This window comes from Castor canadensis, chromosome 8 (assembly GCF_047511655.1).
Source record: "Castor canadensis chromosome 8, mCasCan1.hap1v2, whole genome shotgun sequence".
NCBI classification, from domain to species: domain Eukaryota; kingdom Metazoa; phylum Chordata; class Mammalia; order Rodentia; family Castoridae; genus Castor; species Castor canadensis.
Window position 1 is genome coordinate 132095851 of NC_133393.1, and position 25754 is coordinate 132121604.

Sequence of the window (25754 nt, forward strand, 5' to 3'; positions counted from 1 at the left end):
TCATACCACCTCTCATTCATAAGCCACCAGTTGTCCAGCACTCCAGACGGGCACTCAGCAAGTCAAACGCCCTAATATCAGCTCCCTCAGGGGAGGTCTTGTCTACACACAGCACCTAGGCTTCCTTTAACATCCAGGAATTCAGATTTGACAGCCAGGAGGGGAAGAAGACGCATGGTTCTGCTGTTTTCCTCCCTACTGCAAAACTGTAGGTGTGCTGGATTTTGTTGCTGGTGCATCTCAGGCCCTCACTCACCTTGCTCTGTGTTTCAAGCAGAGTAGGCAAGCTTCAGAGGAACTCGTGAAGGCTTGAGGATTTCAGTTCCAGGAACATGTGCCACATGGGAGAAAGGACATTTGCCTCACTTTCAAGAGGAGATGAGAAAAACCAATAACTCGTAGCAAGCATGCTGAATTAGCAAGAGAAGGTTGACTTGTAATCAAAGTGAAGTGAGAAATGGTTTTCTGAACTCTTAAATCCAGGAAATGAGCTTGCCAGCCCGCTGTCTCTGAGAGAACGAGCATCTTGGTACCCAGGGAAACAATGTTCTGACAAACCCAGTACTGCATTCATTCACCTACCAATAAGCAAGTCTTGAAGCTTATTAGAATTTTTCTTTTTTTTTTTTTTTGTGATAGTGGGGTTTGAACTCAGGGCCGCTCCTTGAGTCCCTCCACCGAACATTTTTTGTGATTTTTTTTTTTTTTCAAGATAGGGTCTCACAAACTATTTGCCCGGGCCTGTTTCAAATCACAACCCTCCTGATCTCTGCCTCCTGAGTAGCTAGGATTACAGGTGTGAGCCATTGTTGCCCAGCAGCTCAGGAAATTCCTGAAAAAGCACAGGGACGTGCCTGCAGAAATTTTAATGCCTTCATTATGATTTATTCAAGATATATGCCAGCCTACACTAGTCTGTCTTTTTCCCCAGAGGTTACCATTTGGGGACATTCATGTTTAATAAAATATTGCATATATAATACAGTGCTGGATACCCTTAGCAGGAGTTTCTCAGTCCGTGTTCTTCAGCACGGTACCTCTCCCAAATCCTTTGGTTCCATTTAGTTTGTCCTTGCCAAAGATCCATTATTCCCACAATTAAACAACCCACTGTCCTGATTAAGTCATTCTCTGTTACTTCATTTACATCCCATTGTTCATTAAATCTTGGTGTTTGCACTTCAGCAATCCTGTTTTTAATACTTGGAGCATTTGTGGAGAAACAGTGAAGTTAATTAACAATTCTTGAGCTCTTTTTTCCCCCTTTTCCTTTCAACTATAGTGCAAATTATTTCCATTATGACTTGCAATAATCCTCAAACCATTACTGACTTCATAGTTAGTGTTCTGAGTTTCCTGATCACAGAGTGAGACCATTTTCTATAATCAAGTTAAGTAAGTCATTCCCTTGTTGATGGCAACCTGTAGAAAATGAAAAATTAACTTTAAATGAGTGCTTAAAAATGGCTTTCCTCTTCATATTCTTTCTTCTTAGGCCTATAATCTTGGAATTAGAAAATAATTTACTTATCTAAGTACAAAAGTATTTAATTTTCTTCTCTGTGGCTGAAATGTAACTTATTATCTCATTGTTAGGATCCTTATTTATATTAGTACTTTTCAGAGAATGCTGGTAACTTTTATCGTAAATTGGGGTGGAGATAACATTTTCTAGATTTTGCTTTTTGGCATTGTCAAAGTCAGCCTTCTATTTCAAGTTCCTTTATTTACAGTGTGGAGCAGCAAACAACAATTGATGGGTAAATTGTGGCCCCTGACTATTTTTATAAATAAAGTTTTATTGGAACACAGCAAGCCCACTCATTTCCTTATTATCTCCAGTTGCTTTCCTGCTATCGTGGTAGAGTTGAGTGGTTGCAAAAGAGACCATTATGAGCCTCAAACCCTTAAATATGACTACCTGGCTCTTCATAGAAAGTTTGCCAGCCCTTAATATAGTGCTTGCCATAACAGAGAAAAAGAACTAGAATCCTCCCTCCCAGCAACCCCAAAAGACTTGGTCTCTACTTTCCTGGTGACACAGCAATGGCAAAGCCTTGTCACTGTCCACAATTCTGAAACCCATGGGCTCTTTGCCCAAAAAATAAACAAAAAATAAATGAAAATACTGAAATCAATTTTTTGAACTAAATCCAACAAGCTCTCTAGGATGGACAAATGTTAGCAAACCTACCAAGCATAAAAGAATTGATGAGAGCAACTTAAGTTTGAGGAAATTCCATCAATGCCTCTTCCTAATGGAAAAGGGTCCTTTACACTCTCCTCTGTCCCTGTTGTGCTTTTAAGGGAGCAGAGTCCCTAGATCCAGGAAGTTTGGGACAGTCCAGTTTTTGTGGGCAGTAAAGAAAGGAGGGGAGTGAGCACAGTACCCAGGGAACAGCTGCAAGGATGCCCAGGGTCACCAACTCCAGCTTGGGAAAACCTAGAAGCTTTTCTGAGTTTGGTATAAGAACCAGACTTTTCTCTTGACTTTCATTTGGCCCTGAAATGAAATTAGAAATATATTTTATAGGTTTTATTTAATGAAAGCAATTATTGCTGTGAGGCCTTTTACGATGGAGTTGCTGGTTCATAATAAATTCCTTTACAATTACTTTCTAGGCATTAGAAGGTGTCCAGCCAGGATGCAGCAGCATCCCTGCTCTCATTAGCCAAGAATGTAGTAAAAGAGTCAATGAAGTGATCCATCGGCTCTCCTGGGGACTCACCCCTCCCCCACCCCCACCTTGAGTTCATCCTCCTGGCCCAGAAGCATCATTTTCTCTGCCTCCTCAGTACCAGAGGCTGCCAAATTGTGTGAAGCCAGAATGTGGTTCCATGTATTGTGACAGTCCGGGATTTCAGTCTGGACTCAGCCGCTTTACTGACTGGCTGTGTGACCTTAGACAAGTCACTCTCTCATTTCTTCATCCATAAATGTCAGTGGTAAAGACTCTTGTTCATCTGTTATATAACACATCTATCCACCTTGCCTGGCACAAGAGGAAACACTCTTTTTTTTTTTTTTTTTTTTTTTGTGGTGGGACTAGGGTTTGAACTCAGGGTTTCACACTTGCAAAGCAGGTGCTCTATCACTTTAGCCATACCTCCAGTGCATTTTGCTCTGGTTATTTTGGAGATGGGGGTCTTGAAAATTACTTGCCTGGATTGGCCTCGAACTGCAATCCTCCTGATCTCTACCTCCCAAACAGTTAAGGTTTACAGGGGTGAGCCACCAGTGATGGGCCATACTCATTCTTCATAACAGTTTTTCTGGCCAGAGCTGTTAAGGTCTGCAAAGCAGGAAGTTTGATGGTGGAGATGCAGGGGAGCTGGTTGGTTCCACTGTCTTGGAAAGCATTTCTTAAACCTCTGTATGTTTGTGCTATTACTTAAAATGATACATATAACTCCTATATCTGGGTGTAGACATACAGTGACAGGTAATATCCCATGGACAGGTGTGGATAGATGACAATAATAAGCCTGAACAATTATCCAAAAGAGGCTAGTTTGGGACATGCTGCAAAAGTACCAGGCCCTTCCCATCTGGGCCTTGCCCTGTGCACGCTGACCTGGCATCTCCAGATGGCTTTGCCCTCCTCACGGCCCTCTGAGCTACAGGCCTAATTCCCAGTCATTAAGATGCAATGCAGCTGCACAGGGCAGAGGCTGAGAGGCCTGAGGCTCAGGCAACAGAGGGGCCAATTTCTCTCCTGCGTGAGGTTCTGGGATGGGCATCCCAGGGCCGGCAGGTACCTCTGCTCTAGGATGCCCTCACAGCCCCAGGCTCTTTCTCTCTTGTGATCTCAGGTCTTCTCTTGGTTTAAGGTGCCTATCCAAACTCCCCTTACCCACTGTTCTTTCCTTATTCCCACAGCAGGGCGTCAGCAGAGATATAAGAAAGGGACAGATGGTCACCAACTGTCTTTGAAGGAAATTTCCCAGGGGCTACCACAGAATACATCTGCTTAATGTCATTGGCCAGAACTTTATCATGTGATCACAGCCAGAAGCAAAGACCAGACAGGGAAATGAGCATGCATTCTGCAAACTTATCGGTGGTGGTACCTGAGCCTCAGGGTCTCCAGATCAGTGGGTTCTGTGAGTTTCAATGGCAGGCCAGGCTCATGAGATTGAGCGTCCTCTACCCTGTTGTCTGTGTCCTACTGTCTCCTCTGGTGGCATTGACCCAGAACCTCAGCAGAGTGGGGCTGACTGCCCTTGGCAAGGTCTTGCCTGGCTTTCTGACTTTTCAGTTAAGAGTCTAGACATGTCCTTTGGTGTGACTCCCACCAGCTCTGTGAACTTGGACATGTTTTTAAACCTCTCTGTGTGTCAATTTCTCCATCTGTTAAATGAGGCTAATAATAATGAGTCGATGAAATCAGCAGATTCATTTGGAGAACATGATAAAAGTTCAATAAGTGCTGGTCATTGTCATTAGAAACCTAGATCTGCCTTCTCTTCTTCACCATCCATCCTTTCCTCCTGGAAACAGCACAAGGCTTCTCCCTTGGATACCAGGTAGTGTTTTGGGGAGGCCAAGTGAGGACTACAAGTGTTCCATTCTTCATTCTACCCTAAGGAAGTGGAATTCTTTCTCTAGACTTCCTGACCTGGTAACCAGAGTGAAAGACTGAAGCTTGTTTCTCAGCAGTCTAATTAGGACTGGTATCCAAGTGTCTCCATGTCCTGAGGCCTCCCTCAGGCCCTGTAGCTCCTTTCTAGCTCCAATCCAAGTGCCCCCCTCCTCCATGCAGCTTTCCTTGAATTCTCTCCCTCCAAGCTAGAGGTGCTATCTCTCGGAACCCCTAAAATACCCCTTCACCCATACCATCCTCAGCCTGGTCTTAAGACTTGTCTTGTTTGTCCCACAGTTCTACTGGTCTGCCAGTACTTCTTAGCAGGATTAGTGCCAGGATGTACTTGGTGTCACCTGTAATGTTCTGCACACAGTCAGCACAAAATAAACGAGTGTCAGTGAATGAATTTCGCTACCTCAGCATCAATAAAGTGAGCTCTGTTGTAAGAGAAGATCCAGCTAATGGTGCTTAAAACTGTAAAAGCACAGTATTACATCTTAGAGCAGTCTGCAGGTAAGCAGCTCTGTGGCCAGAAACTCAGCTGTGCATGGTCTGAGTTCTGGGTCACCATCTCTGTGCTCTTCTTGATCCTGCCCTCCTACTCACAGAATGGCAGCCACAGCCCCAAGCACTACTGCCCCCATTGTGGGGGTAGAAAAACCTTTCCTTTTCCTTGTCATTGGCCAGAACTCGGTCACATGCATGGCCAGTCCTTGGTGGAGGAAAAGGAGAAAGGCTGCCACCAAAGATGCTTCCTGATGTAGTTGGGCCCACTGCTGTTTGTTAGCAAAAGAGGAGGGGTGGCTGTGGGTTGGACACCAACCCTGTGTCACCTTAGCTTTGCTAACACTTTGATGCCAGGGAACTAGGGAGGTCCAGGGCAGTTTCTCCCATCACAGAGACACGCTTCTGGGGAAGAGACTAGTGTACGTTTTAGAGCACTTAGCTTTTTTTTTTTTTTGAGGTACTGGGGTTTGAACTTGGGGCTTTGCACTTGCTAGGAAGGTGGCTCTACTGCTTGAGCCACGCCTCCAGTGCTTTTTGCCCTGATTGTTTTGGAGACAGGGTCTCGCTTTTTGCGTGGGTCATCCTGGACTGTGAGAGCTTTCTATTTTGTGCCTCCTGAGGTAGCTGGGATGACAGGCACGTCCCACCATATGCAGCTATTGGTTGAGATGGGTCTCTTGAAAACTTTTTTTTGCTGGGGCTGGTTTGGAACTGTGATCCTCCCAAGTAGCTAGGATTACAGGCTTAAGCCACCGAGCCCAGCTGGAGCACTTAGCCTTTTGTGAGTATCACAAATGAATTGCCATCCTATAGATTGGGACCACGCTTATTTTCATAAAACGTTTGCATATTTTGTTTGGTTTGGTTTGGAAGCACTGGGGTTTGAACTCAGGGCCTCATGCTTGCTAAGCAGGTGCTCTTACCACTCAAGCCACTCTGCCAGCACATTTGCATATTCTGAAAAGCAGAATCACTGAGTGTTTGAGAACATGGAGCTACAGTGCCTGGTTCTCTTGCTGGACAACCTTGTATGACTGATTTAACCTCTCTGTGCACTAGTCTCTCATCTGTAAAATGAGAACAATACTGGAATCTGCCTCCTGGGGCTTTTCCTGAGATTAATTTATGCATAGTAATATGCACCATTGAAAACAGCGTGGCTCGCACAACGCACTGCTTAGTTTGCTGTTATCATTCAGTGATCCTGTCACTCCTTTGGGATGGGAACAATGAAAATGTGAAGGCTCAGAGAATTCGAATGTCATTCCTAAACTCCTGAGGCTGCTGAGGGCACATGGGACTGATGGGAGGGGGTGGTGGCTGGTGCTCAGCCCTCAGCCCTTTTGTCCTGCCTACTCATTTGTCACTGTGAACATTTATCGAGGTGCTAGAGATGTGCAGTTTCACGGGTGTCTCCCAAATATACTGTGGATGATCTGTGAACAGAGACTGTGTCCTCCTGCACTGCAGACACTAAGCAGGGCACAGAGGCCTGGGTTTGTGGCCTTTGATGGGCAGGGAAGCTGCAGAGGTGGTGCTTGCATGGGGGATCTTCCCCATGGGGCAGTGGCTGAAGACAGTCCCAAAGATGTCCGCGCTCCAAGGTGGCATGGATTTCTGCTCCCCACACAGAGGAAGGTCCAGGGGTGTCCCCAGGCCTGGGTGGGAAGCTGGAGTGGGGAGTGTTAAGAGGCAGGAGACACTTGGGAGCCCCATGATGCTCGTGCTGTAGGAAACTGCTGTTTGAGCACTAAGTGTTAGCAGCATAAAAAATGAGCTCAAATCAATTTGTGTCTGAATTTACTCTCGGAATTCCCCGTGGACTCTGTAAAATGCCATTTTACCTCTTTTCTACCCGGCTAGCTGTAGAGGCATAGCAGATTTACACTATTTTACATGCAGTTAAGATTTTTTTTTTCCTTTTGGTTATGTTTTTAAGAACATTTATTGCCTATAAAGAAGTGTTTTGTTAAAGACAATAGTGCCCTTTAGGTAGTAACAGAATGTTATTTCACAAATACCTATAAAACGATTACACAGCTGGGGTGGCTGGGGTGCTGATTAAGGCACTTCCTATTCATCTTTACCTGGAAGCCCTTGTGAAGTGGCTTCACTGCAGTCCCTTCCCCCATGAGGGACCTGCAGGTGGAGAAATGGGGAGATCCAGACACAGCATTTACCCTCATGTCCCGCCTGCAGTACTGTGGGTGCTGAGCTGAAGCTGGGCCTTTCAGGATGGGTGAGCACCAGGAGGAGACACTGTAGCTTAGTCTGTCATGGCGCCAACTCCACAGTTAGGCAAACCGGGCCTTGTCTCCTAGCTCTGCCGCTTACCTGTGTTCCGGAGCAAGTTGCTTAGCCCCTCTGTGCCTCAGTTTTCTTACTCTGAAACCGGATGGTAATAATAATACAACCTCCTTTGCCAGGATGTTGGAAGGATTCAAAGAGGTGTGTCTTGGGGCTGGTGGTGTAGCTCAGTCGTAGAGCACACGCTAAGCACACAGGCATGATCCCTGTCACCACACAGATACACATCCAGCATGACTGGCCTCAGAGCCCTCAGTAAGTGTCAGTAAAAAAAGACAAATGAGGGAAAGGACCTGGGTGTGAGGTCTTAACCATGCCAGATCCTTCTAGATGGTCCATGGAGCATTTCTTCCTGCTGAGCACTTCCACCTTCTTCTGTCTGGTGTTGTATTGTTTTTGTTTGTGAGCAGAGAGGCTTTTGAGTCCCTTGCCTAGGAGTTGACTGGCCCAGAACACAGATGTTCTCTGAGAGCCTCTGTTCCAGGATGGAGACTTACTGGGCCAGACCGAGATCACTGGTCAACCCCTGCTCAGATGCCACTGCTTACTTATTTGGTTGATGATGGGATCATAGGGCAAGATTAGTCCTTTCGGTCTGTTACAGCAAACTACCATAAACTGGGTGGCTTATCAACCACAGAAATGTCTGGATCCCTTTCAGATTCAGTGTCAGGTGAGGGTCGCTCTCACACAGACGGCGCCTTTATTCTGTGTCTTTGGAAGTCCCTGTGAAGTAGCTACAGCACAGTTACTAACTCCTAAGGCTCCTGTGACCCTGAACTGAGTTGAGAAAGTAGCATTTGAAACTGTCTGGCTGATGAGCACTCAGGACATATGGCTTATATTCTACCACACAGACACGGTCCCTAGAACTGTGGGCCAGTTCCCAGGACCACGTCTTCTCTTTTATGGTGCCATGGTCTGAATGTTTGTGTCCCCTCCAAATGCCTGTGTTGATATCCTAACCCTGAAGGTGATGGTAAGAGAATTAGGATTTGGGGGGAGGTGACAAGGTGGTAAGCACTGAGGCCTCAATAGTGGGATTGGTGCCCTTACTAAAGAGGCCTCAGAGAGCTGCTGTGCCCTATAATGAGGCCGAGAGGAACTAAGTAACTTTCCCCAGGGTCAGAGCTGCCAAGAGACAAGGCCTTGAGAAACTGTCGAGAATTCCAGAGGCCTCATGAACATGGTAGGGGTCTGTAAGCCGTGCGTCCTAAGCGCTCCTTACCCGGACACGATGCTAAGTGCTTTGCGGCCAGTTTGGTTCATCATTATAGGAGACTCAGGAGTCAGGTATTATTCCCACTTTGCAGGTGAGAAATTGAGACACAGCTGGTTAGTGGTGGGCTGAGTCTGCTTCCGAATGAAGGCTGGTCCTAATACAGCACAACGGTAATGATTGTATCGACTTACTATTATTATCATCATTGAGTCTTAGCTCACTTAACCTCCATAACAATGCTGGGAGGCAGGTGTTATTATATTTTTTATTTTTTAATTTTTTTGCCATGCTGGGGATGAAACCCAGCACCTCATGCATCCAGGCAAGCACTCTCCCACTGAGCTGAGCTACACCCCCACTCCTTATGCATCTTAAACTTGAGGTAATGGTAAGAATCCCAGTTTCCATATAATTTGTTTTCATTTCTTAACATTCTCACTCCTTGATCATTTTTTGTTCCCTTATTTAGCCAGGTTTAAAAACTTGAAATAACTATGCTTCTCACACCATACCCAAGTCCTTCTGACTCGGTGGGTAGCCAAGGTACCTGAAAATTGCTATTTATAGAATGTTCTCGGCTCTTCCCTGGATCAGTCTTCCCCTCCTTCCCCCATCTGTAGTAGGTAAAACTTTGTTCTTGTAGAGCTGTGTATTTGTTCTTAAAGTAAACCTGAAATTGCTTTCAGACTCATTTTATAATATTCTGTCACTCTGTGTTTTCACACATACACAAAGACCTGGCTTCCCGTTGCTGATCCTGAGGTTCTGCCACATGCAGGAATGTTAACTGACAAAACGTTAAGTAATGGCAGCAAAATGTAATTAATGGAAGAATAATCGTACAGGGCGGGGATCTCGGTATTTTAATGAGGGCTCAGAAACATCTGACTGAGGATGTTGACAGTGGAAGGGGAGGTGAATGTTACTGTAATGAATGCTGCATACTAAAGAGTGACCCCTCTTTGGTGTGATCAATACAGGGACCTTGTAACCTTTCTTGTCACCTGGAACTCACTTCTGGGACTCTGTGGATCTGTTAACAAAAAAGATAATTACCAGTCTGCCCTCATTTACTGGGGAAGCTTTCCAGGTCTTCCTATGAGGATGAAATTAGATATCCCCATTTTAGAATATTTACGTGTATATATATATTTCCTCTCTGATATATGTGTTCAATGTTTGCCCTATAATGAGAGTTTTAACTTTCTGTTTTCTTTTCCATTATCCCTTAAAAGAATGGATTATGGAGAAAAGACTAAAATAGTATGTAATCTGTGTTTGCTAATGTGCTGTCGGGTTATTAGTGGAACTCGACAAGTTTGTCTCTTTTACGAATGCCTTTTGGATTGCAATTACCTAACAGACCTGGAAACCTGTTTGTATTCTTGCAGGCATTAAACGTCATCTTTGAAAAAATCCCAGAAAACGAGAGTGCAGATGTCTGTCGGAATATTTCAGTCAATGTTCTCGACTGTGATACCATAGGCCAAGCCAAAGAAAAGATTTTCCAAGCATTCTTAAGCAAAAACGGCTCTCCTTATGGACTTCAGCTCAATGAAATTGGTCTTGGTAAGACAAGGCGGGAGCTACTTTGTCTCAGTCCCCTAATGAGCACCCTCCCTGTTTTTCTTCCCTCCCTGTCCAGCAGCTTCTGCTTGGTGACACTTACATGGCCTGAGCTGTCCCCAGAGGGCATGTCTAGAGGCCAAGGGACTGCTTTGCTCCCTCACAAGCATCATGATGCTCCTTGAAGCATCATCCTTCAAAGATGTCATTTTAAAAAATATTATATTTGTAAATCAGATTCATGAGATTGGCGACCCTGAGACCGTATGGAATCACCTTGCGTTGAGAAGTACAAAAAGGTGCAAACCGGTGCCCTCCATGTGTGTTGCCTTTCACATTGGCATTTGATTTGTTTGTTGTGATATCGAGCGTGTCATTAGTGGGTGGCTCGGCCGCCAAGTGTTAACTCCAGCATGCTGGAAAGGTCATGTTCCCCTGTGCTCATCACATCCTGCATTAAGTGTACCCTCCGTCCTCCCTCAGCGCAAAGCAGCATCTGCTGTGAATTCATTTGCGGGCTCTACTGCTACCCTGCAAAGGAGAGCATATGCGTGAGCAGCCTAACGGGGCCCCGCTGCACTCAAATGTTCATCAACATTTTAAAGTTGAGCTCTGCGCAGCCCTCCCAGGAGACTGCTGTGGGATTTTAGAGCAGATAATGGGACAGGAAAGAAGAGGAAAATCGCGCAGTGACAGACAGCGTAACAAGGTTCATCTCCCTTCCCGTGTACAGTTGTAGGCCTCCACTAAGTAGGCAATTAAAATCCTCCTCCTCCAATCAAACCTTCTGCTAATGCCATTGAGAAAAGCCTCAAGGCAAGGCCTGGGAGGCCCGAGGGAGGCCAGGCAGATGTGGAGCAGCTTCCTAACTTGCTTCAAAGAAAACAGGTACTTAGGGGCCTCTCGCCACCTCTGTTCTGTTTCCTTCCACTGGGCAGCTGGAAGAAGGTTTAACTCATTTGGTTAGATGCAGGGTCAGAGGGGCAGCCCTAGCCAGGAAACCAGGACCTGACCCAGATTACCAGCTTCCTTGCCTTGAACTTTGTCTTGCAGTGTGTGGTTCTGACCACAAAGGACATGGCAGGCCCAGAAAGCAACCACAGCGAAAAGAGCCTGGCAGCCTCAGCTCTGCCACTGATGAGCTGATAGATGTGTCTTCATGTGCTTCCTGGGTGTGTGCCCATCAGGCGTCCCTCAGCTCCTAAAGCTGGAAGGCGGGAGTAAATGGGACACAGTCTTTCAACCATGTCACAGTTCTGTGTGCCTGCTGATCTCAGGAAACAGCAAAGCCTTTGAAACCAGCCATAAACTGTACTGAAATCTAACCCTAAACAACCGTGTCCAACCTCTTACAGCAGAGGCTTGTAACTCAGATGTCCAAAGGGGCAGAAAGTACATAGTATCAGTGCCTAGGCCAACAGGAAATGTTGGGGCCCTTGCCAGCTAGGGGGTCAGAGCCACTTGGCTTCAGCACAGGATTCTGTGCAGGCTACAGGGTTGGTATTACCAGACTTTTAAAAAGAGAAAATCAAAAGTCCAATTTTTTTTTTGTGATCTCTTAATCTTTAAATTGTTGGTATTGAGTTGATATTAACATAATTCCATAAAACATCAAGGTTTAAGAAAACAGGAAGCAGAGATCTGAAAGATTATAGTTTGAGGCCAGCCTGGGCAAAAAGTTACCAAGACAACATCTCAACAAACTGAGCAGGGTGTGGTGGTTTGTGGCTGTAATCCCAGCTACTTGGGATGCATAGTTAGGAGAATCACAATCCACAGCAAGCCCTGAAAAAAACACAAGACCCTATCTGAAAAGTAACTTAAAAAAAGCAAAAAGATCTGGACATGTGGCTCAAGTGTTAGCGCTCCAGCCGACCAAGTGTGAAGCCCTGAGTTCAAACCTTAGCGCTGTCCAAAAAAAGAAAGAAAACAGACATTTGTGGCCATTTTCTGACCCAAGGGCACAAGGTGATCACCTCTGTGGCGAATTTGCTTCCTGTTCTGCTGGAACATTAGTACGGTGCCTCGCTTCTCAATGGAGTTCAGAGGCATTCATAGTGGTGAACACTTGTACCCGTGCATGTAAGCAGTGGGGATATTTTTGAAGTCCCTCAGAGAATGCAGTGTCGTTACTTCTAGGCCTAGCCTCACCCTGAAAGCTTCTGGGAAAAGCGATCTAAAATGTCAATGTCTAAATACAAACCAAAGCAACACTAAGGTTCTCATCTGGCCAATGGCTCTGCACACCTTCAAACAATGCCTTTCCCCTTTACTCAAGTTTTATTTATTTACCAGTAATATTTGTGAAAGTAACAGCATTGCACTTAAAATTTTTTCTTTGTGATTTTAGCAGGGAACAAAATGCCTCCTCCTCTTTTTTTTTTTTTTTTTTTTTTTTCCAGAGCTTCAAGTAGGCACACGACAAAAAGAACTTCTGGATATTGACAGTTCCTCTGTGATTCTTGAAGATGGAATAACCAAGCTAAATACCATCGGCCACTATGAGGTAAGACCAAGACTTGACTTCAACATCTCCTTCCTCATCCCCAGTCCTAACTGGATCAGATAATCTCCAGTACTAGGTAAAGTCTTCAAAAAGAACCCAAGACTCCCTCTTATTTTCTGGCAGTCTGCAGATGGCTTGTTGCCAGGGCAGTTTTTCTTCCTCAGAAGAGCTGGGGAATTACTGTCTCTTGTGGTGTACTTGTCACATGTTCCCTTTTAGAAGGTTTCAGGTTTTATGCTGCCTGAACACTCCATCCACAGTTCAGATTGGAAGTTTCACCTTGACCAGAGAGTCTGGCCTTGCACAATGTGTGTTCCTAGGAAATCCACAGGACTGCTGTGCGCCAAGTGCATCGATGCCGAACAAAGTCTGTAAACGTCCTATGCCTCACCTCGCTCCAGTGTCCACAGTGGACCTTGAAACCTTTGTGCGGGGTTATTGTGCTAAAGACATTCTAAACTTCCTGTGTATTTGCAGTGTTGGGGGTACTTCCTCTAACCCTTTAGACCTGCATGCTGGGTGAATGCTGAGGTCAGTGAAGGGTGCACATGATCTCTCAGAGACATGTGTGCCAGAAAGGCCTGCACTTGACAAAGCAGGAATCAGGGGAGGTTTCTGAACACATGGGGATACTGGGATTCACCCAGCAGCACTGTCCAAATCTTCGTTGAATGTCTGTTTTGTGCTAAGAGCTGGGGCTGCGTGGGAGAGAAGCAAAGACTAGGCCTCTGCTTCATGGAACCCTGAGAGGGGATGGAGGGATAGAGACAAGCAATGAAGCTTTTATGACCCAATGGTGATAGGGCTTGGAGCAGCTGAGAATGCTCCCTGGAGGAAGCTATGGCTGTACTGAGACTAAAGAATAAGGACTTAGGCTGGGGCTGGGTGAGAAGGGAGAATGTATGTGTGCAACAGAGGACTTTCAGACTGGCCACAACTTGAGGAAGAGCTCAGATGGCAGTGAGAACAAATGCCAGCCAAAGCAGGGGGAGCACTTACTCTGGGCCAGGTGCTAATGTCAGCATTCCCTTTACTTTGGATCATTCCATCCCAAGGCAGTCCTGTGAGGTAGGAGCTATTGTTCCTCCCACTTTATAGATGAGGCTAGGGGTCTAGAACTGGGAAGAAGGAGGCAAGAAAGGGAAATGCAGATCCCACGGGGCCTGGTCAGCTTCTTAGGTGTTTGCATTTTATTCCAAGGTCATGGGAAGCTACTAGAGGGTATTAAGTGAGGGAGATTTGTGTTTCAAAAAAATGATTGTAAGGCCAGGTGTGTAATCCCAGCTAGGCAGGAGGTGGAGATGGATTGTGGTCTGAGGCTGGCATGGGCAAAAGCTTAAAACACTATCTGAAAAATAACCTAAAACAAAAAGAAGTGTGACTCCAGTGTTAGAGTGCCTGCCTAGAAAGCTTGAGGCCCTGAGTTCAAAATCCATTACCACCAAAACCAAAAAAAGAAGTGGTGGGCATGGGGCCTGGACCTGAGGAGACCCACTGGAAGCTGTTGAAGAATTTCAGATGAGGAGCAATGCCACATCTCTAGAGGTGGAGACATGCGAGTGGACACTGAGGGGCTTGGGCCGCCTGCATGGCACATGGTGGGTGAGGGGGGTGAGGTGGCACTTGGGAGTGGAAGGTGCTTTTCCAGAGATGGAGAAAACTGGAGGAAGGAGCAACTGTCTTTCATGGTTCAAAGCCCCCCGGGAGACAGGTCTGCCCTCAGCCAGCAAGAAGCTGAAGCTGTTACTGAGCCCGGACAATGGCTGGGACCAGAAAGCAGCCTATCCTTGGGCCCTTTGGCTGAGTGGGTTTCAGAACCATTTTGGTGACCTCAGTGGATGCTGTCCCTGGGCTTTTGGTGGGGGAGACCTTGCAGAGGGCTGCAGAGCCATAACCTGTTCCTGCCTGTGCTCAGCCCCCCGCCACAGCTCAGACTTCCCCTATTGGAATCATCATGCCACAGCAAGTGAGCTTGGATGTTGATAGGCTGCTCCTAGGAGACCAAAAGGGAGGAAGGCCGCCGAGTGGGAGGGGCTGCCTTGCTGGTCAGAAGTGCTTCAAGGGGCTTAAGAGGGTGTCACTGTGTGCTCCAGGGTGCCAGACCTGCAAGCTAACTCCTGGGGGGCTCAAACTCATCTGGCATTCAGAAGGGACCCAGCCACCAACACCTCCTTTTGGTGCTCTTGGCTGGAATGTCTGCCTAGCTCAACTGAGCCTCCTGTCCCATTGCTGCACCCCTACTTCTCCCCCACACAACCATGTGGTATGGAGTGGGCCCTTAAGGACAGGGGAGGCCAGTCACTGTCATTAATTGGAACAGTTAGAATAGGTTACACCAGCAGGGAAAACAGAGGCACACGAGGTCTGTTGGGAGAGAGAACATCACTCTTCACAGAGACATCACTGTGCTAGACACCTATCTGTGTAGGGATGATAATGAAATTAATCTGGCCTGCAGTCACTTCCTGTCCCAATGATTTATTGGCCTCATACCCCATTGTAGCTGCATGATGGTAAAATAAATGACAAGACGAGGACACCAGGGCTTAAAGGTTTCTCCTTATGTTTAAAAAGCTAAGCTGTGAGGCAAATAAGTGCAGAGAGCTTGAAGGGAACCAGGGAGGTCATTGGGCTGAGCCCTCTAAGTCTGGACCTTACCCAATGCCCTGTTTCCTGAAGACCAATGGAAGAAAAGCATTCCCCCAACCCTCGTAGCCGCCTGAACTTGCACTTGATTTACTGTAGATTCAAAATGGGGACTAATGTGAGCGGGCTGGGCTGAAGTTTGCGTTTGCCCTTTCTTTAAATAAAAAAGGTTCTCCTCAAGCACTTGCTTTTCCCTCCAAAGAGACAAGATGCTAATTATCACTCTTATTCATTTACTAAAGTGCCCTAGTTTGAGTCACTGTATGCGCTTGAAAGCAAAAAACTATTTCATTTAAAAATAGGGTCTAATTCAGAGTTCTAAGTGATTCAGACTTACCTCCCTCCAATTAGTCCAAATTAGTTAGGTTTTCAAGTTAATCTTTAGTGACGGCCAGTTCCTCCTCCTGTCTAAACATAGTCCCTAGTGCTGGAGTGTGAGCCTGTGTCTTCTTGTCTTCTGTCCTTAAGGCTAATAGAGGGGAGAAGGTTTCTCTGCTGGCCGATTTATTCTCTAGATATTTGAAACTGGTTTCTAGAAGGATCTGGGGACACAGCAAAGATATAGCATCTCATGGACCAGACATGGCCCCCTAAGCCCTAAACTGCTGGCAGTGCCCTGTCAGCTCCTGAATGGCATCAGCATTGTATGAATGCTTTCCAAGATGGTAACAGTGGGCATCTGGCATCTTTCCTGTGCACTGGCTCCATTAATGCTCACCACATCCCTGTTCTTTTAGGCTGCTGCTATTATTCCTCCCACTTCCCATCAGATGAATGCAGAGGAGGGTGACTTTCTGCTCCAGTCTAATTCTGTCTTGTACAGACAAGGGTTAAGTGAGCCGATTTTTTACAAACACATTGAGCCAGAAGCATCTTTCTTCCTATAATTAAGCCTCCTTAATTGGCTGTGGCTCTGGGCATTTCTCTGGAGGGGATCACACTTATGTCTTAGAGTCCATAGGATAAGAGTATGTCAGGGCAGTGGCCCCTTGTCCTAGTGACTGGCTGGTTGCTCTGCGGTCCAGGCTTCCTTTCTTTCCCTTGTACCCTGTGTGACCTTTTGCTGGACTATGTTATCCCACCCACACCTTGGGGTGGCACTGAGGGTGCAGGACAGGTGTTTGGGGGCAGGAAATTTTCTCCATAGATCGCACCTCTCATTTTGGGCTGTGAAGTTTGGGGAAGCATTAAAAAAAAAATAGTGAATTGCCATGTGATTAAAGACTATTGCACATCACTGGGGTATGTTCATGCAGAAGAGGCTCACTGCCAACACCAAATTTGCCATTCAAAGGACATTTAAAGCTGCTAGGAATGTCCCAAAGAGTCTGTTGGTAAGGTCAACAGTACTAGTCAGGTGTCATCTCTGATCCTAAAATGAAAGGACTACATCATCTCTGAAGGTCTCTTGCATCCTAAATGTCTTAAATGCTCATTTATTTAACCAACACAGGTCCTTCTCCTATAGCAACTCCTTTGGTCCTCCTTAGCATCCCATGAGGTGAATACTGTCATTATTCCCATTCCAGGGCCTAAAAAGGCTCAGAAACTCAGCCATGGTCATACAATGACTCTCACTGCCAACCCACGCTGGAAACAGGTGAAATAGAACTCACCTTAACTGTGGCTGTGCTCACGCCAGAGGGATAAGCTTGCTAAGAGCCAGACTTTCAGCTCATGCTAACCTCCAAGCAGCCTGGTTGGGAGCTGGGTTTAATTTCTGAAATAAATATCCTGGTAGTTAATGGCCTCTGATGTCAAATTCAATCCCATGGTGAATCTTGTGGCTGTGAGTTATCAGAATGCTTTCCTGCTTCTAATCCTATTTTGACATTCTTTGTGGCCAGCCATCCTTGAAGATGGCAGTTACCTTAACCAGAGTGAGACCTCTTTCAGGCATCCTAGAATCAACAATGTCAGCCCACAGGGCACCCAGAAAACTTAGATTCCTAATTTCACATACGCTCCCAGAGGCCAACTCCCGCAGGAAGGAAGACTACCTCAGGTTTAGCTCTAACAGTCCTCACAGGGAGTTGGCTTCTGGCCCCAGGGTTAGTTTTAAGTAAACAGTGGCAAACTGGGAGCCCTCTGAGCCTTTCCTATAGTTTCAGGAGTCCATTAGAGGTCTGATCTGGGAGAGTTGTGTGTCTGTGGAGCCCTGAGCCCTCTTTGCTGAAGCATTGAGTAAGGTTATCCCCTTGGCTCTGCCAAACAGATGCCCTTTTTGCTTTCCTCAGGGAAAGCATCCAGGAGAAAGGGAGAGGAAGGGGGAAGGGAGGGGGAGGGGGAGGGGAGGAAGAAGATGGTGTTGACAGAAGGAGAGCAATATTGGCAGGTGGCTTCCAGACAATGCTGCTGGATGGAATTCTGTTTTCATGTAATACCATTTTAACAGAAAGTCACTTTCAGGAAGGAGAGAATCAACAAGGGCTTCCCCGTGGTAATTTCTATTGATTACTATGTTTTCAGCTATTTTTTCGCTCAAATAAGGAAAAAGTGTCATAATATTCAAACCATAGTCATCATTTTCCATAAAACTCGTAGCTAAAATTTCATTAGTTCTCTTAGGCTGAACCATATGAAATTGTCAGTTGTTTATCATTTTTACCTACAGAAATAATAGCTTTATAAGGTTGAATCTGAGTTTAACCTGTATTCTAGAAAATCTACTTTTATAGGGTAATCTCCAATTTATGCCATGAAGACAGTGGCTTGCCATCAAGATATCTCACTCTCACGTGCAGATTTATCTTAGAGGTGACTTTAAATCGTTGACCCAGGTTCATTTCTTCCCTGTGTGGTCACCACTTAGGTTCTGGTGATGAGAAAGTTTACAGTCGTCTCTAGCATATTCTTGGCTGGGCTGGCGTCATTGGAGGGTACCATCTTGTCATCTCAGCAAGCTTTGAAGGCTGTGAGCCTGCAAACAGGTTGATCTAAAATTGCCTTGTGCAACATTGTGCTCTGAGCTGGAGAAGCATTCTTGCTGCATATCCATTTGTGACATTAATTCTCCTTGATTTAATTTCGTTCTTATCCCTAAAGTATGGGCCCAGAGGATGCTCCCTGCCTCACTGGAGGATGGGACGATGACTGAGTCACTCTTAGGGAAGCAGTTGGAGTGCCTCAGATGGAACAAACAACATCCTATGTTTAACCCTTTGGATTTGGTGGTACTTTTCAACAAAGCATTTCTGTCCTTAACTCGATAGCAGCTGACTTGTGCAAAAGAGACAGCAGAAATTTTTTCCCTTCCCCCACCCCCCGCCCCAAACATCTGTAAATTATTTTTCTGTCCTTATCATAGTGTTCAAGCGACCCATGGGGTAGAAATGTTCCAGCCCTAGAGCAGCTGTGAAAGCTAGAAATATGCTCTCACACACACAGCTCATCCACTAATAAAATGCTTTTACCACTGGCTCTTGGAAGATAATTTCAGAGTAAAATTTCCTTGGTACGAGCTGCGTCTACGCTATCTTAATGCCTGTGCACGGTGCCAGCAGCAAGTCGCTGCCAGCTCTTGAAAAGACATTTGAACTTTTGGCAGCACTCCTTATCGGAAGGCCCATCCGTGGTGTTTGTGATTACAGAGGAAGGGTGCTCGCTTTTGGCAAAACAAAACGTCTGACAGTAGCGGAGTATTGGCTCAACACTCAACAGGACCCATTTGGGATTCATTCTTTGACAATTACCCAGAATGAATCACCAGCTTCCTTTTATAAAAAGATATTTATTGGCCTAGAAACAGCACATCCAGCTCTTGGTGGGGAGGAATTTTGTAACTATGTTCAAACATTCTCATAAGAGTGGTGTCTGAGTATTGCCAAGGGGGGTGTCTGCCCACAGCAGTTACTTTAATTGCATCAAATATGGAGGAGAATTGAAAAAATTCAGCCAGAAAACAACAAATGGCTCAAGGGAAAGAAGAGGATGTTTGGTAATAACAGCAGAGTCAAAGAGCTCAGTAAGAGTTAGTAAGCATCCTCAATGGAGACACTTTGCAGAGGCCCGATGGCCTTGTCCCCTCGTCCCACAAGATGTTCTGAACACTGGCAGTGGGAGGCCCCTGGCTTAAACTTAGCAGCTGGCTGGACACAGCTGGCTGGACAGCTGTGTTAGGGGCCTCTTGAGAGCTGGCTCTTGCTCTGTGCTCTTCCCTGTGTGGGTGCGGCCTGAAGGAGATTAGGTTTTAATCCTGTGGTGCTTGCTGAGTAGCCTCTTACATTTTGATAACTGAGTGTAGCAGGCCAGAAGAGAAATTCTTAAAGTCTCTCCTTTTTACCAAGCTGGGGAAGGCCAGGTCCAAATTAGTATTAAAATTCAGAACAGCCTTGGAGCTATTGAGTGGCAGGGAAACCCACTTAGCTGAGAAGATTGAAGAGGTAATCTTCCAGCCACAATCTCCAAGAGAGGTGGGGCTTTGTGTATCCCTGACCTGCCTCCTCTGCCTGGGAGGCCTCTTTGTCTTCTGTTGTGGACCAGACACTTGCTCAGAACCATTTACTTCTCCCCAGGAGCCAGGCCTGCCCTCTCATCTTAGCACCTCTGTTTCCCTCTGCCTGAAGGTCACCAGGTTCTGCACCTGGTTATTTCCCAGGGCCCATCAGGGAGAGGGAGAGAGAGAATGCAGGGCCATTTGGCCCTGGGCAACACTGTCCTCAGGTGAGATCCCTTGACTTAATCTCCAGAAGAGGCGATTCTTAGGCATGGCATTACCAGGTCCCTGAGGTGAAAGTACTTATTTGTTAATGTACACATTTAAAATCTGCTGCAGTTTTTTTTCCTTTGGCAGTACTGGGGTTTTGAACTCAGAAACTCATGCCTTCTAGGCAGTTGCACTACTGCTTGAACCATACCTCCAGCCCTGAAATCTGTAGCAATTTTTAAATAGCTCTACTGAGATGCAATTTATAAACTTTAAAGCTCACCTGTGTAAAGTATAGAATTCAGTGGCTTTAGGTAGGTATGCAACCATCACCACAATCTAATTTTAGAATATTTTCATCACCCCCTCAAAGAAACCTTGACTCATTAGCATTCACTCCTTTTCCCCATCCCTGCTTTAGGCACCTAGCAGTCTACTTTCTATCTCAACAATGTTTTGTAGCCTGGGCATTGCATGTATGTGAGATCATACAACATTAGTCTTTTGTGACAGGCTTCTTTCACTTAGCATGATGGTTTTGAAGTTCATCCACATCATAGCATGTATTGACACTTCCTTTATTGTATGATAATTTTTGTAGCATATTCATAAAATGGATTAATACACAGCAATAAAAAAGGATGGACTACTGTGAAGCACAACATGAATTAACATGGCAGACCCTAGGAAGCCAGAGGCAAGAGTCCATACTGTATTATTCCATTTACATGAAGCTCCAGAACAGGTAAAACTAGTCAGTCTGAAGAAGTCAGAGAAGTGATTACCTCTGCATGAAGATGGGATGCAGCAGTTCTTAGATCTGGAAATGTTTCATACCATGATGTGGGTGGTGCCTACACAGACACAGAGAACTTCCATGGGTGTTCATTGAGCACTCACCTGTGTGCTGTACTTACATTCAAACATTTTTGTTAAAAGCATTCACAATTTTTATGCTTTTTAACCTTTTTTTAAAAAATACTACCACCTACAGAAAAAAGAACACACCCTAAGAGTTCTTCTGGACTAGTTATCACCAAGTGAGCATATCCTGTAGATAGCACCCACGTCAAGGAATAGAAGCTCCTTTCTGTTCCCTCCTTATCGCAAAACCCACTTTGTTCTCCAAATAGTTGATACTGGTTTTGATCATGGGCTTTTTGTTTTTGTTGTTGTTAGCTTTGTATAACCAGAATCATATGGCAAGCTCTCTTTCACGTCAATTTGCTCAGTATGAAAAGACTCATCCACATGGCATGTAGTAGTAGTTCGCATTCACATGGCATGTAGTAGTAGTTCGCTCATTTCCGTTGTTTCGTAATTTGTTGCGTGAACAGACACTACATTATTTACTCTTTCTAACATGGTTGTCTAATATGGAGCAGTTACAGATAGCTTATTGTGAAGGTTTGTACTTACTTATGTTGGATATAGAACTAAATACAAAACTGCTCTGTCATAGGACAGATATAGATACCAGCTTTACATACCAGGTTTTGAAAACCTGCCTTAGCATTTTTCTGTTTCCTAGTATACTAATGATTTCATCAGTTTGGATTGCCATAATGGAATACCATTAACTAGGTGGCTTATGCCACAAGCATTTATTTCTCACAATTCTGGGACCTGGAAGTCAAGGTCATGGTACCTGTAGATCTGGAGTCTGGTGAAGGCCCTTTTCCTGGTTACAGAGGATCTCTGTACCTCTGTACCTCATCTGGTAGACAGCAGGGAGAGAGAGAGAGAAAGAGACAGAGAGAGACAGAGAGAGAGAGAGAGAGAGAGAGCGCAAGCTGTGGTAAATTTTGTTAGAAATTCATGTGGGTGCCACCGGCAGAATTTCAATACCTCCCAAAGGCCCCACCTCCAATACCACCATATTGGGATTAGGATTTCAGCATGTAGATTTGGAGGGGATGCAAACATTCAGCCCATAAAAAAGGAGGAACCTTAAAAGATGAAATTGGCCCAGTTCTCTCCTGACTTCTGAAAGGTAGGGGAGTGGCCTAACCTGGCTTAGTCTGTCCTTCTCCCACGACTGGGCCCCCATCCTGTCTGTACCACAGGGTCCTGATCACCACCTTCTCAGCATTTACCTTACCTCATCTCATTGATTCTTCACAGGACCATGTGCCCCTTGAGGGCACAGACAATGTCCTGATCGCAATGTAGCTAGCCCCAGGCTACAGCACAGTGCCCAGAACCTAACGGTTCTTGATAAATATTTAATCCAATAAGTGAAAGAACATAAGATCCATCCAGCCATCTAATTCCTGGGTGAAGTTGAGAAATACATTAAATTTTGAAAACTCATATATTTTTTATCTTTGCTTTCAGATATCAAATGGATCCACTATAAAAGTCTTTAAGAAGATAGCAAATTTTACTTCAGGTAACCAATATAATATTGTTAACCTTTTGTTTCCAACCAGCTGTATCAAGTGTTGCTTTATGTTTCTTTCAGAAGTATTGTCACAAAGGTGAGATTGAGTTGTTGCTATGTAATTCTCTGAAAGCTGAGAAAAGCTGTTTCGATCTGTTTCTAGTACTAAGAATATGAGCCTGCGAGAAGGAAAGGAAACTGTAAACTGTGGTTGGCCCAGATCGCCCAACACAAAGGAAGTTCCTGCCTCTTGACAGTTCTAAACTCAGGGTAGAATCCCAGCCCTCCCAGCTCTTTTCCAACTCCTCATGAGTACAGAGATCCCCCTGGCAAACTGAGAGGGAAGCTTACAGATAATCACACAGCTTTCCACATGCTGAAAGCAAGACAATCCATTTAGAAAGTTCAGATATCAGTGTGATCGCCTTTGCAAAAACTTCCCAGGAAGCAGAGAGAAACCAGAGGGAGCTCTGATGGGAAAGTCCATAGTCAAATCTTCCATCTCCCTGACGCCCTCAGAGAAAAGCACTATGGTAATGACTTGAGGAAATCCCTAGGTCCTGTTCCATGTTTGTCTTCTGAGAAATTACACCCTAGTCAAGATGCTCAGGCCTCAGCCCCAGAAGGCTCTGGCACTCTCACCAGCAGGATCCTCACAGAAACACACACCACGCCAGGTAGGGCTTCCTGATTCCTGGATTCAGTAGTAGGAGTTTAGGAGGTCCCAGCAGCTGGTTGTTGTAAACAAGGCAATTGCACAGTTCCTGATGAAATAGGCAAGATAATTTGGTAGCTTTCAGGACATTGCTTTGGGGACCCCCACCTTCTATTACTATATTAAGCTATGGTGAATCAATCTTGCAGAGTGACTGTCATTGTGGCTCAGAGGGGATGATGTCCTTGTGTTATAGAAAGAAGAGTTATAATTTCAGAGATTGGGCCTTCAGAAAAGCCTGCTGTTTGAGGACTGACTAGTAGAGTCTAAGGGTTGGATCTCTTCATAGGACTCTAGTTAATCCATACCTGTGCTTCCTCTCTGTCCAATGAGGCTGAGAATCATCACCTTGATTACTATCCTGGTTGTACTCCAAATCCCCTGTCCCTCTGTCCTATCATCAGCCCCTTTGTCAAGATCCTAGCCCTGGATGAACCTGGCTAGTAGCTTTTTCTGAACCTACAGTCAGGCAGCCACAGGAGAAAGGCACTTAACAGCACAGTTGGGTTCACTGTAAGTTAATGGTGCCCAATCCTCAATACAGCTTACTGTTACTGGGTTTCTTCAGGAACTCAACACTGTGTTCAGAAGGTCCACCCTCTCTCCTCAAAGCTCTGACCACACAGTGCTCCCCACTGTCAGCAGATGGCTTCACCCTGTGCTTCCCAGAGAAAGCTGAAATTAGAACTTCCTCAACATCCAGCACCAAAGATGCTACCGACCTACTGTATCTACCTCTGTCCTTCCCCTTCCCTCCAAGGCCAGTCTCTCATCCATGCTTCAGGTCCCCTGGGCTTTCTGACCTTCTGAGCATCCTCACACCACAAGCAGTCTCTTCTGGCACCAAGTAACCTGTGGTTGTTCTTTAATGGACTGTTCTTCTTCCCCTCTTCCTGCATTTTTCCCCATTAGCATTTCAAGAAGTCTCTTTCAACTTCACAACGAAAATCCAAGAGACTTACTTAATCTCCTGTTTCCCCTCTTCCATTTTTCTCCAAGTAGTCCCTCACTCAGTGCCACTATTGGCTTGCTCTGTGAGCTCCACCTCATTGCCCTTTTTTCAGATCCTACAAGGGATGGCACTTCTTCCCACCTTGAAGCCTCTGCCATTTTCCTAACTATTCATTTAGGTTCATCTTTAAGATCCCTTCCTCAAAGAAACCTCCTAGACTTGGATTGATACCTTGTGAGATGCTTCTTCCCACGTAGTTCTCCCTTGTGTTCCTTCCCACGATTAAGTAACTAAGTAATTAATTGTGCTTGATGTCTTACTTACGCCAGAATCCTCATTGGCTCACTCCTCGCTCAATGCCCAGCGGCACCTGGCACATGGGAAGTGTTTCAGGTCTGTTTGTTAAACATCAGGCTCGAGCCCTCCTACCATGTCCCCGGCAAAAGGCCACTCAGCCTCCTTTTTAACACTTCTAGGGAGGGGAAGCTGCTTCTCCCTCCAGTACTCAGCCCATCCTGCTTTCACACTGCTCTTAAGGTGCAGTAGGGGAAAATAGCAACGAAGAGCTCAAGGAGAAGAGCTCTTGGGTTTACAGCACAAATGGGGCTTTTTATGAAAATACCAGTTAGCCGTGGTTGGTTTTTTAATGCACTGTCTTCTCTCCTTCTTCCTCTGGTGTTCAGATGTGGAATACTCGGATGACCACTGCCATTTGGTGAGTTCAGGCTCTCTTGTGTTCGCTGCTGAATTGCATGCCTTCAGTGGCATGAATGGTCTCTTTGGGTAACACTTCTGCTCTGTCTTCTCTTTAGATTTTACCAGATTCGGAAGCATTCCAAGATGTGCAAGGAAAGAGACATCGAGGGAAACACAAGTTCAAAGTAAAAGAAATGTATCTGACAAAGCTGCTGTCGACCAAGGTACACTTACTGTTCTGGGAAAGCTTTTACGGCTACCTTGGGGGGGTATATGATGTGTTTGACTTAATTTCCGATGAAGTGTGAAAATGTTACAAATCCCTTGTGCCTTCTAGCAAAGCAAAATGAAAGTTTAAATCATAAACACATCCTATGCCCGTTTTCTTTTTATATAGAAACTGGAAAGATAACAGCACTTTACAGATTTCTACTGTGCATCTTCAGTCAGGGATTTTAATATTGTTTCTTATTCCTTTACCCACCATTTCACTATTGTTATTTTTTTAGGTTGACAGCATAATTACTCCTTTATGTTTACTTCTTATTATAGATAAGCAATAAAATTCCTTCTTTGAATTGCAAATAAAATGAAGGAGAGGTGGGTCAGTGACTATAAACATAGTAAATCTTGTTGATTTTTTTTCCATTTTGAAATTAGGAATTCTGTCCACATATAAAAGTGTCAGATGTAAAAGCCAGTAGAATACCAAATCAGGAACAAATTTTACTTTATCTGGCTTTTAGTGGGATTAGCAGAAGTCTGTGGTGATTTTTGCCCCCTGAAATGGCTAGCAATGTAAATGCGACTATCTATACATGACTCTAGTAACTTGATGGGCACAATCCTTCAGGTCACGGATGGCAGAGAATCTGCTTAGAGATTAGGAGATTTGTTTAGTGGAGGGAGGACAGCCAGAGCCTCTTGATTTTCTCAGCTTTCCCAGAGAGCTCAGCCTATTTGCTTTCTGTACAATACTCAAGTGCTTTGGAGAGTGCACAGTGAAACCCTATGACAGAAATG

At 45.2% G+C, this 25754-nt stretch overlaps 1 protein-coding gene across 2 annotated transcripts in view; it reads left to right on the forward strand.

The window, feature by feature from the left end:
* The window catches only part of Plxnc1 (plexin C1), a 142589-nt gene that overhangs the window by 108026 nt on the left and 8809 nt on the right, over positions 1 to 25754 (forward strand). For both annotated transcript variants that reach the window (XM_074084126.1, XM_074084125.1), the window contains exons 22-26: positions 10014 to 10191; positions 12591 to 12694; positions 22323 to 22377; positions 24719 to 24750; positions 24848 to 24955. In XM_074084126.1, the coding sequence (XP_073940227.1) occupies positions 10014 to 10191; positions 12591 to 12694; positions 22323 to 22377; positions 24719 to 24750; positions 24848 to 24955 (477 nt within the window). The remainder of the gene's footprint in view (positions 1 to 10013; positions 10192 to 12590; positions 12695 to 22322; positions 22378 to 24718; positions 24751 to 24847; positions 24956 to 25754) is intronic.